This window comes from Cenococcum geophilum (genome assembly GCF_001692895.1).
Source record: "Cenococcum geophilum 1.58 unplaced genomic scaffold K441scaffold_6, whole genome shotgun sequence".
NCBI lineage: Eukaryota > Fungi > Ascomycota > Dothideomycetes > Gloniales > Gloniaceae > Cenococcum > Cenococcum geophilum.
In genome coordinates, this window is record NW_027137564.1 from 2078694 (window position 1) to 2092361 (window position 13668).

General features: G+C 42.7%; 2 protein-coding genes across 2 annotated transcripts; one reads left to right on the top strand and one right to left on the bottom strand.

Moving 5' to 3' along the window:
• Positions 1-7376: 7376 nt before the first annotated feature.
• On the bottom strand, positions 7377-8158 carry K441DRAFT_543197 (uncharacterized protein; the record flags this gene model as incomplete). Its single annotated transcript, XM_067642724.1, has 5 exons — positions 7377-7529; positions 7607-7674; positions 7743-7786; positions 7850-8003; positions 8089-8158. 5 exons carry the CDS (start codon positions 8156-8158, stop codon positions 7377-7379), a joined length of 489 nt encoding a protein of 162 aa, XP_067508169.1.
• A 1680-nt stretch (positions 8159-9838) lies between these two features.
• On the top strand, positions 9839-13507 carry K441DRAFT_653952 (uncharacterized protein; the record flags this gene model as incomplete). Its single annotated transcript, XM_067647619.1, has 3 exons — positions 9839-10030; positions 10097-10692; positions 10752-13507. The coding sequence occupies exons 2-3, from the start codon at positions 10194-10196 to the stop codon at positions 13505-13507; spliced, it is 3255 nt and encodes a 1084-aa protein (XP_067508170.1). The 5' UTR covers positions 9839-10030; positions 10097-10193.
• Positions 13508-13668: the final 161 nt, after the last annotated feature.

The window sequence follows — 13668 nt, forward strand, 5'->3', positions numbered from 1 at the left end:
GTAAAGGATACCTATCCTTTCTAGTAATGCTATTTAACTATCTGTAGTCGATACATAGCCTTAGTTTGCTATTTTTCTTTAGTATAAACAGTACTGGATATCCTACTAATAACTGTAATAGTCTAATATATCCCTTTTATAAGTTTTCTTAGATAAACTCTTTTAATGCTCTACCTTCTTCTTCAGTAAGCTTATAGATTGGAAAGAACCTTAGACTTATTCCTGGTTCTAATTCTATTTTATAGTCCTATGCTATATACTCTAATAGCTTTTTACTTTTAGGTGACTATAGTTTCTTACTATACTTATGGTATCTCTTTGGTATATAGCTTAGCCCTTTTTCCGTTTCTTTATAGGTCGCTCCTACTTAGTACTATACCATCTTAGCTTATTATCGCATCTTGCGGCGTTAAGTATCCTTAATATCGACTTAACCTATAATCCAATCAATTTTTAGGTTATATTCCTGTAACCAAGGCATTCCCAATACTACCTTATTATTCCCCAATAGTAATATATTGAAAGACATTTTAATCTATCTCCCTTTAATGGTTAGCTGAATAGGTCCTATTTTGAGATTAATAATGCCTCCTCCATAGGCTATCGGATCTCCTAAAATTATCACTAATAGGTAAGGACGTTCCTTCTATCTGTATAGTAATCCTATTCTTTTAACTGCTATTAGCGAGATATAGTTCCTTATTGCTCTACTATCTATTAGCGCCTTAAACTATTAATCTTGCCATTTAACTTATAAATTTAGGTGTTGTCTTTAAATTCCTTTAAGGGTCTAAGGCTCTACCACTAGCTTCCTCTAGTTCTATAGGCCTCTACTTTTCCTAACTACTAGCTACTAGATCCTGTTTATACTTAGTCTAACTTAGGCTAATACTTTATTCGTTTCTTATCTTTAATATACTATAAATAGGTGTTCTCTAGACATTCCCACCATTATTGTTTATCTAGGCATTCTTTTATAAGGAATCTTCCTAGTTAAAGTATTAAGTCCCCTTATTCTTGAACTTCTACTAGGTACTAACTATGCATATACTTAGCGTTTTAATACTTTACCTCGTCTGTTATCTAATACATCCTTATTAGATACTTCCGATTTTTGTCTTTTAGTACTCTATGTATATTACACGCATTATCTACACATGCTATCCACAATAGTGTATAATGTGCTTGATGTTTTAGGTCAACTCTCAGCTTATTTTTGTCCTTGAGTTTAAACCTTTCTCATATTAATCTGAGCGTCGCAACTTTATTCATAGGTACTAAAATACGTCTTTTACTTCTCTAGTCCTCTAATTGCTCCTCTAGATCCTTTAATGTTATAATTAAGGCTCCCTTAATATGAGTTATAGCCTTCTCTATAATCGGGTGGTCTTGGATAACTTTCTCGTCTAACTATATATAGAAATCCTCCCACTTATCGTTTTGTTGCTGCCTATACCACTTTTAATATAGCTATTTAAGTATATACGGCTCGTCCGTAAGGAAATATCTCTTTATTGCTGCGTCGTAACAGCCTTTAGTGTATTATTCTTTAAACCTAGTAGGAATCCCTAGATCCTCTTCTTATTCCAGTTCGGTAAGCCATTTAGCTCTTAGTGTGCCTGCTCTAGGCCTATTAGTGATTCTTTATACTAGCGCTCTGTCCCTTATACGTCCCAATATGCTAGATCTCTTATCTAGTTTCTGTTTTTGCTATAAGGTAATTCTTGCTCTAAATTCCTCTATAGTTTCTTTTATATCGCGTCTTGCAAGTAGATCCTTAAAGTCTTTATACTTCTTGATCTTAGTATTAACTTTTTAATCTTTAGGCTGAACACTGTGTTCCCCTAGTAAGTCCTCTAGGTCTATATATCTGTCTCCTAGCCTAACCACTATTTGTATTGCAGATTCTCTAATCTATAAAGAAGCCTTTTGCCTTTTATTTGTAGGTGTTCTAATTTATACTCTAAATTCTTAATCCCTTGGATTCTTTAATCCTAAGCTTGCTTCTATCTTAAGCTTAGCTTTAGCCTTAGTTTAACTAGGCTTGTTTAGTGTCCTTATCTCGTCTTAAGAGTCCTAGATCTTACTTATCTCGTTTTAAGAATCTTATACCGTTGGGAATTCTTATCCCAAGCTTATTTATATGTCTTTGAACTAAGCTGCTGCCCTACTCTATTGGTTTTCGTCCATTGTGGGTCTTTAGGTATGCCTTATCTTATCTTAAGAATCTTAGTCATCTCTTATCTCGTCTTAAAAATCTTAAGCCTTTGGCCTTTTACCTTTATTAAGTGGTGAGCTAGCACTAGCAGTTATCTACTTGCTTAATTGTCTCTAGATATTACTCCTTCCGTCTTATAAAGCAATAGATACCGTATTTAACGGTATTATAATGCCCATTACTAAACCTTACTCTATGGCGGTCTTAGTCTCTACTTCTATTACGTTATTAAGGTTTAGATACCCCCAGTTAGTTCCTTTACTATCCTCGTCGCTATTAATTAATAAGTACTCTAACTCTATTGTTATTATTACTAATTATTGTCCGCATGTTGCTGTAATATCTTAATCTAGCTTATAGAGTCGATCCTGTTCTTTATCTAACTCTATAGTTCCTCTAAGTCCTCTTAACTCTGGCTCTTATAGCTAATAGCTTGCACCATACTTAGCGTCTTTATAAATTTGGCATGTATTATTATAACAAAACACAAAACTTTTAATTAAACACTCTTTTGTTTCTCGCAGTATACTATTATCCCTCTATATGTGTATATTATATGCTATTAGTCTAGTTCCCTTTATTATATAGTAACTCTAACCATCTTTATAATCCCTTACAAAGTAACCCTATTTTCCGTAATTTATATAAGCTCCATCTCTAAACCATTAACTTTATTATAGAGTCCGCCTAAACGTCTTCTGCTATTAAGATCCCTGGTTTAGCCTCTACTCCTTAGTCCTATAATTACTAGATCCTTAACCTCTAGGTTTCTATAGTTTCTTACTTTATCTCTTATAGGCTTCTTTAGTACCACTTAGGTCTATTAGCTCTGCGCTATACTATAGTTTCTAACTTAGCTTTAGTCGTTACGTACTCTACGTCTTATACAACTATAGAACTCTATCCTAGCCCTTTTTAGCCTATTCCCTTTAGAAGATCCTATTATCAATCTTAATCGCTTAATCTATTAATTCCCTTAGGGTGCCCGTATCTTCTATTAGAATAATTACGTCCTAGACTTTAGCCTTAAGTCCCTATTTATACTGTGCTATAAGCGCCTTATTATTCCACTTAACTTGTGTTACAAGTGTTTAAAACTATATCGTGTACTTAATTGCTAAAGTTCGCTGTGTTAGGTCCTAAAGCTTTCTCTCTACTATAGTTGTTACTTCCGGGTCTCCGAATATCTATATTAATTATTCCGCGAATCCTACCTAGCTAGAAAATATAAATTATACTTCTTAATTAGTAGTAATTATCCCATTAGTCTGTATCTCTGTTAAGTAGGGTTTAAACTATTTAAGTGCCCGGCCTATTAGGAATAGTCCTGTATAGGCTATCTAGTCTATTATTATGGCTAACTTAGCCCCTTCTTACATGACTTTAAAATGCATCTGCGTTAGAAATCCTTTGAGCTTCAATCTCTCCCCTAAGAATCGTTTAATCAATAGTAACTTAACCTTTACTACTCCAATTCCATTAAGTCTATTCTTAAGTACTATATTATTTTCTATTAATTAATCCACTATTTCTTATAATTATCCTACCGTTATAGGTTATTGTAAGTTAGTATCTGCTATACTAGTGTCACCCCCTAACCTTGAAGTAGTTGCCGCCGTTAATGGCGTAGTGGCTGCTTTTAGTGGTATATTATTTGACTTCCTATATTTAATACCGTAACTAGGTAGTAATTGTATAACGGAACCTTATAGCAAGAACTACAATGGGTTCTATTAATAGGCTAGGTATATAGGAAATATAAAGACAGTAGTTAATAACGTAATAATAACTGGTGGAGTGGTTGCCTAATAGATTAACTCTAATTATATTCTGAAAATTACTATAAGGAAGGAACTATCTAGGTAGGGACCAAGGATCCTTAAATATACAACCGTACTCCTATGAAATCCTTCTTGTACGTGATATACGTCTTATCTATATTAAACGTGACATCCCTTACGTTTAACGCAGCCAATACATTCAACTATTATATGACTCGCTTACCATTCCTCGTTATATAGTTCCACGGGTTCCATCCTGGTCCGTGCCTATATTAACCAACTAGCTTCTTCCGACTCTTCTCTAAGTAGTTATAGTATCGTACTTAAAGCGTCCGTAATAGTAGTAGACTATACGTCGCTAATATAGTACCCGCTTGCGATATAAGAGTTAAAGTAGCTCCTTTAGTAGGCGTAGAGGATTATAGTATAAGCTATTATTAGGGGGTTCCGCACTATCGCTCTGCTAATAGCGGAGGTAGAAGCTAGCTTGCTCCCTTTTAAGTAAAGGCTATATAACTAGGCCATCGCGTTCTAGGTATTAATTTATAAACTAGGTAAATCACATCCTTATTAAATAATTTGAAGACAGAGGCTTTATAAATAGCACTAGTCGCCGCTTTAGAGGATAGTAGAGATATGTAAGGATATCTAGGTAAATAGGGTGCTAGAGGTTAAACTATATATATACCTACTATAGGTAGCTAAGCCTAACGTAGTAATGTGTAAGGATAAAGAGTATACTTAAGCTATTATTAAAGACTATAAGCTAGGGCAGGTCGATATATACGTTAATATATTAATACGCAATAGTAGGGCAGGAGTTAGTGTATATACTACGCTATCTAAAGCAACACTTTTAAAAACGGTAGCGGGCTCTAAGTAGGCCAACGCCTACCTAATAGAGCTTCTAGTAATTAGCGAGGCAGCTAACTAGCCATAGGACCCCATATGCACGGCTATTAACTAAGTAGGTTTTCCAATACCTGCTTCTAGTATAAGAATATTCTCTAACTTATAATTAGCGTTACTGTTAGTATAGAGCTAGAGGGCTAAAGCCTGCTAGGAAATAGTTGTAGAGATTTTAAAGAAGCTCTGGCTAAATAATATTACGCTATACTAGATTCTAGGCCACTTAGGATTTATAGGAAATAAGAAGGCTAATAAGCTTACTAAAGTAGTAATAAAACTAGAGAGCAAGGAGCTACTATAGAGAAACGGCCTCCTATAGTACCTTATAACGCAAGCCTTAAAAAAAGCTAAGATAATAATAGGACCGCTTCTATTAGAAAGATCTAATATAAGTAAGTTTATAAGGAAGATTAATACAGCACTCCACCTTAGAAAGGCTGTAGGATTATACTAGCAGCTAATTAGCTCTAAAGCTACTATTCTTATATAGCTACGGACTAGTAAGTTATTTCTAAAGGAATATCTCTATAAAATTAATATATTAGAGACGGTATTATGTAACTACGGGCTTATAGAATTAATATAGCACTTCCTCTTTTTTTATAGGAGGTGGATATAGTAGAGGTTTAAACTAAGAGAGCAGTATAGAGATTAATTTAGGGATCTATTATATGTATTAAGAGGCTACTTATGTAGATAAGAAGGAGGTAGAAATATTAACGGCCTAATTAAGTGCTAGAAGCTAGACATTAGTATAGTTAAAGCTATAATTAAATTTACAAAAGAGACTAAATATTTATACCTAAGTGTATAAAATATAGAGAGTATAGAAGCTAATATTAATAAGCGAAGACTCTTAAGAATTCCTCCTCCAATTATCTAACCGAATATACCGCGAGCCTCCTCTATACATGCCTCTACTGGTACGTCGCCAATCAAGAAGCGCATAACGCTAAAATAGCCCTGCGGATATAAGGCGTTAAAAACTACTTACCTAGGCTCGCCTTTAAACTCTAACTTTTTTCTAATAGTAACACATTACTTTCCTTTATTTTTTCCTTGGTTAAACATGGTGTTAGGTAATAGATATATAGTTCTTATAGTTAGCTTCTAAACTGGAGCATACATATTAATAGCAGGAAGTATTTAGTTAGCGCTCTATAACGGCCCATACCCTAAATAGTGCATGGCCATAATAGAATATACATACATACGTTAAGGTCTACAACGCCCGCACCTCAACTTAGCACAGGACGAGTTCAGCAGCAGCATAATTAGCGGCATTTACAGCAGGCGATTAAAGCGTAAAATACTTTAAGCTCGCCCCCGCTAGCAGGGAGGGTGGCCGAGCCGCACCGACCAGACCCTTATATCCCTTAACCCGCTGATTCGGGTCCTACGTTATCAATAAGATGATGGTCCGTGTGCATGGAACACCAAAGGTTCGTCAATCTAGGGCTCCTTATTAGCTGAAGTCTTATCGATAACGTAGGACCCGAATCAGCGGGTTAAGGGATACAAGCAAAAACGCTTTTACGGCACGACTCGGCTCGGCCCGTCATGGCTCCCACCGTAGCCGTCCATAGATCAGTCCCGCCGATCGCGCGAGTCTCAGCAATCCTTCCGCAGCCCACAGCCCGCATCGACCGGTGTGCAACCAGAGTAAGGTAATAAACGGCTTGTTAATCAAGGTCACCCTGATCCTAATTGGCATGGTCTTGACATTTGCTGGGCCGACCAGGATAGAGGAATTCCTGAAGAGAAAGAGAGGCCCTTCAGGCTGTCCATTAATAACCGTTTCTATCCGGTCTAGGTGGTCGGTATATATCTAGTCTAGCCTAATCCGTGAACATGTTCCCAAATCCCATTCGTCAACCCCTAGTGCTCCGCTCTCTTCTGAGTTGAATCGTACTGGAAACGTTCTCATATTCCCTAAAATGGCATCTCCGTCTTGAACCTGAACTATATCTACATGATGCTAACCACTACTTCTACAGCCAAACATGCGTTTGTCAGCGCACCATGTGCTTATGACGCGGGTAAGCTGATCCCGGCTTCAGCGGGGGTTACGCCGTACTAAAGTAGCTAGGGGATTCGAAAGCGCTACCAAGGTGATCAGAGAGAATGAGACACAAACTCATAAAGCCGTATGCTGCAGCAATTGGTAATTCTAGTATTCTAGATCTACATGGGGGAGAAGTCGGTGATTGCTTATCTGCAGGTCGGCTATTTAGTTAAAGTTACCGAGGGCGAAATAACTTGGGTCTTCGAGTAAGAAATTGCTGAAGACATCCTCGGTAAGGCTAAAGACATCCTCGGTAGACATTTCTAAGAAAGGGTCAAGCGTAGGCACAGAAGGCGCCTGTCGTTTTGGCTCGGCCGACCATCGCGGCGCCGATTGGGCCGAGCGACGTCTGTTCGGCCCTATCGATGCTTTTCGAGAAATGACTGTGTGTCTAGGCAAGAAATCAGCAGCAATTCTTTCGTATCACCTGTCTAGGAGGATTGAAAAAAGCAAACCTGTTTTTAACATCGTTCGCAGATCGCCCGGGGAAGAATTTCTTTTGGATCTCCTTCCAATGGGAGCCGTACGTCTTCGTCGCCTCTATCAGGGTTTGAACCTATTTGTTTTCTCCAGCATTAGAAGTAGACTCTGGGATAGGCTTCAACCAAGGCTTCCTCTCTACTGTCTACACACCTCGATTGCTGACCATTCGCTGCGATCCAGAGCCGGATTTAGTGAATGGTTCCATCTTTTTGCGCATTCTAGGGTAAGAATTAGTGGACGAAGTTCTTGCGGCGCTGCGAGAGCCGGGGGGAGGAACTTAACGTACGGTCTCCGCTCCGACTCCCGACTTCTTGTGCGACGACTGTCCATCTGCGTTTCCGATCAGAATTTGCGCCAAACTATGTGTGCGTTAAGGTGCCGGTAAAGTCGTACTTGTAGCCGTATTTCTGAATGCCATTCCTGAGCCTGGCATCTTCATCTTTACCCCACGGCCCTTTCTTAAGCCCTCCTGTAACTTCATTGAACCACCTCTTTCTACAGTCTTTGTTGCTTCTTCCTGGAAGATTTTCAGCTACAAGATGCCAGTCTTTGATTTTACCGCTGGTATTCACTGTAAAACAATATCAGAATGGATGCTTCAGAAAATGTCCATTGAAGGTGAACCAGCAAACTAATCTCACATTGACGTAAAGCCTCTCTCCTCAAAACCGCGTCTTCCTCGGGAGCCCAATTCCTAGGCATTTTGAGATAGTCAAGGGTGCTAGTGTATTCGTGACTGTGGTTATGATTGCACCTTCAGATAATCAAAGATAATCTAGCCAATACAGCTCACGGCGGAGGCGTTGGATAATGTAGACTTGGTTACACTAAGGAAATAAACTGCGCCAAAGTACGGGATTTCAGGCCTAAACCTAGGACAATCTCAAACCTAGGGCAGTCTTCCTGCTATAAATGCAGTCCTTTTCTACGGGGCGAAGATAAGTACCGACAATGTGGTACATCGTATTTTGAGAGATCCTCTTACGTTCAATGCACGTTATACAAAAAGGGCCCAGCGCCGAACGCAAGCCAATGACCAGTTGATTGAATCACCCACAGCCCGCACAGTCGGTTTAATGTAAACTTACAAGGTATGACAATACTCTTCATTGTGGAGGTGAAAGGGACCCGATGCTGTGGTACCGCGACACCAGGTGCAGCAGACGGCAATGTTCGAGAAGTCTGCTTCATACCTTTAGAACATCCGGAGGCCGTTAACACCATTTGGCGGGGTGTCGCTTATGCAGGGATTTTCAGCTGCAGGCGTGGGTTACCGAAACAACGGGCACCGTTATCGGGATTCGGGACCCGAGTAGTTGAAAACTATGAATCCATCTGCAAAGCTTACAGTCTCAACTTAATTGCACACTGGACTAACTGCAGTCAGCCTGCTCACAGCGCGAGGATGTCATCAATTTCGCAATTGGTTATCTATAAGCACGTATTCAAAAGGTCTACGAGAATGAAGGGAGAAACAACTTTCATGGATAAAAAATGGGTATATAGTATACAAATAGCCTCATAATCAAGCCCTCAAAGTTCTATATAAAAAGCTTCACGTTTTGTGGTCGATATTTTGATAAGGAAGGTCTTGGCAGAGGCGCACGTATTCACCGACGTTGTATGCAAATGGCATCTAGACAGTGACAGTTGTGGAAGAAGCGGCAGTTGGACGAAAGGATTGTGAAAAGGTTGCTAACTGTAGAATCAAGGTCTCGCAGAGGGTCATTTCGGCTTCAGCGGCTAGCTCTGCTTAAGGACTTGGTAAGTGACGACATTCCCACTGTTCTCACTGTTCATTTTGCAAGACACATCCCCGCAGCCTGTGCAGAGGGAGGGGTTCGAGACAACGAGCAGAGCGAGGTGGCTGTCACATTTGAATGCGGGCCGCCTCTCCTGCACGTCGCGACTTTGGCAGACGCGTCGCGGGAAGCAAGTTCAGCACTTGGATACGAGAGCGAAATAACGGTTGGCTCACGATTGCCGTCGCACTGCCCTGCGGCAAAGATTTGCCCCGGCATGTCATCAAGCACCGGCCAATAACGGTGCAAGCGATACATGGATTCGTCCGATCTCTAGCAGGCGTTGTGCAGGGTACGGGCGTTGTGTAGGCGACGATGGCGAAAGAGGGCCTGCGAATGGCTAACTTTGCTCGTCGATGCAGAATTCAAGTTTTGAATAGGTCTAATAAGCTGGATAGGGCCTAATGGGCCACCCCAGAATCAAGCCACATCCGCTGTCGGTTAGCTCACCCCCTGTTGTCCATGGTGAAACGTGCTGTGTGGAGGTGGGTGTTCCTTGTTTACACCCAAGCCCCATGCCCACGCCTCATACAAGCAGGAGCTTGGACTGACCAGCTCCTCAATTCTCCGCACCATTCCACCAGCTTCAAATCCACCCTTTGCCCACGGCTCGACGCTGCTAGTCACTGTTGTTTCTTTGCGACAAGGAACACCAAATATTCCTTCGACTATATAATGAGTCCGCATTAAATCAATATAGAAACCATTCTAGCTATTTACCCGCCTGCTTGGTTCTGCATTTGGAACCGGTCTCAGGAAGGCCCCACATAGAGTACGCTCTTCTACATTATACACCTTCTATTAATCGTTTTGCTACCACCCTAACTCATGTGCACAGCTCACCCAACGCTGTAATGCCTCCTATTTGAGCCACGATCCGCCTCTGCAGTTCCAACGGCGCGTGAACCTGCAACAATTCTCTCATTATTCTCATTATGGGAAACACGCCGTCTGCACCCTCCTCCAAGGAGCATAATAGGCTCTCAAAGCCTAGGACAAACACCAATTCGCCCTTCGCATCCCCGAAAGTTGACATGCCTTCACCATCGGCAAATACGAAATATGTAGATGTTGACATTAGCGATCCTATAGTACGTTCTCCTACTGGGGACTACAGAACTAGACAAGATGCAAGGCAACAACTCCGTGTGCAATTGGCATCTCCAATTGACGGCGATGTTTCTCAGGAGTCCAACGAAGATGACAATTTGGGAGAACTCGCTACTCAAGTGCGAAATCGGCTTTCACTGTCCAGGTCGAATTCCCTTGTCCTGCAAATTCCCAGCGGCCGAACCTCGACCTCTAGGCCTGCTAGTCTGCCAGGCTCGAAAGTGCCTTTGGTGTCCGACACTCGAACAATAGATCTTGAAGCAGCTATCTCTATCTTGCAGGAACTTAGAAAGAATGCCTCGCCAGAAGATCTTGTTGCGCTGCGTAAGTTTCCCTCCGAATAAAGCTCTCTTTCATATAGTAGTCTAAGTAATGAGTCGTAGACAAAGCACTGCTTCCGCCAAAAGCACCCGAGCCTACACCGGCACCATCACGTGGATCTGTTCATCGAAAAGAATTGGCTAGTGAATCTTCCCATGCGCTCATACGGCGGCGTTCTCTTGCAACACCAGGCCTTGCAACGCGCGGCTCACCGACTGATGCGTTAAGAAAGCCATGCGGGCAACAGGAGCCATCCCTAAAGGATCTCAAAGAGCACGAATGGAAGCTTGAGATGATGGGTACATCTCCATTGACTCGCCTAGCGAGTCTAGACCTGGCGGGTGATGGTAGAAATTCCCCCACACCACGAGCCCAAACCCCTGGAGATATGGCGTACTCCCACCTCGGGTCGCTTCAACTTGGTTCCCTTGTCGTTACGAATGGAGCAGCATCACCCGCTCCAAGCGTAATGTCCAAGAAAGTGAACCATCGAAAATCTACCCCAGATCTCTCACAAGAAGAGGACTATTTTACTGCTTCTGAAGGCTGTGGGAGCCCTACAGCTCTAAAGCAAGAGCGAGCGACCCGATCTCATTTTCACAGTCAGTCAGCTGTACTTCCTGCGCCTTCCTCCTTAAGTAGAGAATGCCGTAGGCCGGATAGAGAAAAGAAGTCGAAACAAACTCAGCGAAGTGGAAGTCCACTTAAAAGAGAAACTCTCGCAGAGGATGGGGATGCACATACCAGCGACAGACGGTCTATCAAATCTCGTGGGCATGCAAAAACCATAAGCGCGCCTTCAGTTGCTCAGGATTACATGGCTGAAATTGCGTCTAGTCCATTTGCAGATCGAGAAGAACCCTCGGAAGGTTGTAATGCAGGTGCAGGCAGTTCAGGGATCAATAGGATGCTAGATGTGGGAATCGGGGAACCCTACTCTGAATATTCGATGGGTTTCAGAGAAGAGGCATTCCGCATCTTGGACGGCACTATCTTTGGAAGAGACTCGACCACCGATCACGAGTCCCATCCAGCTCGGCCACGGACATCAGAAGCTCTTGAAAGTGACTTTAAAAATGGACGACCGTCTCATAGCAAAGCCGATTCCGGTTACTCTTCAGGAGCAAGCCTTCGAGCCTTACAGCGCGAAGGCAAAGCTATAGAAGAGGGTACCGTTCCTTCACTTCCTAAGAAAACTTCTGTTTTGGCTGACTTGCAAAAGAGTGGGAATGGTCTCAGTGCCGACGAAACGAGAAGCCTTTACACATTTGAGCAAATGCTATCGCTTTCTGTTTCCCAGAAACCATTGCCACCGCCTCCGGATAACGAAGACGTAAAGTCAGAAACGCCACGATTATCATTGCTGCAGACCAAATCCTGGAAAAGAACCCCGAGTACCCGCACATCAAATCTCTCAGCTCCAAATTCGCCCATATCAGTTTCGTCGTCCCATAGCACTGATAGTAAAAAGTCCTCTATGCATAAAAGGTTGCAGAAACGGCGGCCATCCTCGCAACAACTTCCAGCTGTACAGACCTGTCAACCGATTCGTGATGGAAGTATCCCGAATATCCCAGATAATATCAGAGTACACTTTACAAGACGTCTCTCTGAAACGCCTGGCATGGATCACCTGACTCGAACGTACGCGTCGACTGCGCATACAGAGTCTACCGAAAGCCTTACTGAGCCCAAGACTGACATTATTCCGATCCGGTTTCCATCGCCAGCGACTTCAGGAGTCTCTCAGAGGTGGCACTTTCGATCGCAAAGTGCACGTCCACCAACGCCACCACCACATCACCGCAGGCCAAGCCTCTTTTATTTCCGGTCTGAAAAGCTGGTCGAAAGTGAAACCGCTGATCACAACAGCAATGAATCCGTGTGTATTGCGGACTTCGGCACGGTTACACAGTCGCTTGGTAGGTCGCCTTATGATGTAGCGATTTCAGCCCTGCACACCATGCCCGTCACATCCCCAACATACCCCCATCAATTTAGCACTGCTTTGCCACGCGCGAAGTCTATGGTCAACATGGATTCGGCGACTGCCTCTGAATTCGCCAGGATGCGCAGTCGTGAGCGTGCTGCGCCGTCTAGACTAATCGTACAACGGCCGAGAAGCTATCATGAGTACAACCTCGAAGCAGGAGAAGCTACGGCAGCAAGAGTACCTCACCCTCGTAGCGTGTACTCGGACGTGCCACCGGTGCCCTCAATAACATCATGTAGACTGTCTCTGGCGCGGGCTTCATCTTCCCAAGCCACAACGGATCTTGGTATCTCTCAACCGCCAGCTAAAGGTAGTGATTGTCCAAAAATTGCCTCTAGGGAGACATCTGTGTCTGCACTTATCGAAAAGTTCAATGAACAGCCAATTCAGCAATCCCGGGAAGTGCAACCGGATTGGGAGGCACACTCCCGCCTCTGGCGCCAACGCCGTAAGTTAATCGGTGAGAGACTTCGTTGCCAAACCGCTCTTACAGCCGACGTTCAGCCAAAGATCTCAAGTCAGTCGTCACAATCTTCCATCGCCTCATCACGGCACACCTTATCGCGCGGCACCATCCCTCCCCACGCAAAACCTACCGAGTTAGTCAAGTCTTCAACTCCCACAGATGTCGCCACAGCGGAATACAGCATCTTCGATCGCTACAGTGGAGGCCTCGACTATGAGTACGAGCATGGCTTTGGAGTTGGAGGGAGTACAGGCACGCGTCATCTCCGCAGCGCTGCAAGCAGGAAGAGCATGCATTTCAGCAACCAATTTGGCGTTGATTTGTCAGATGTTCCCGTTTTACTCCAGAGGGCGAGCTAATACCCTAACTTCACGACTGCATCAGTATTTTATTTCCTTCCTCTTCTATGGCATCTACATTGGGTGGGAAAATTGTTCTTTAAATGGGGGGTTTCATACCTTACACGAAGTTAACAATTTAAAGGCAGCACGTGAAGTATTTATCGGGACGGTTTTGGGTT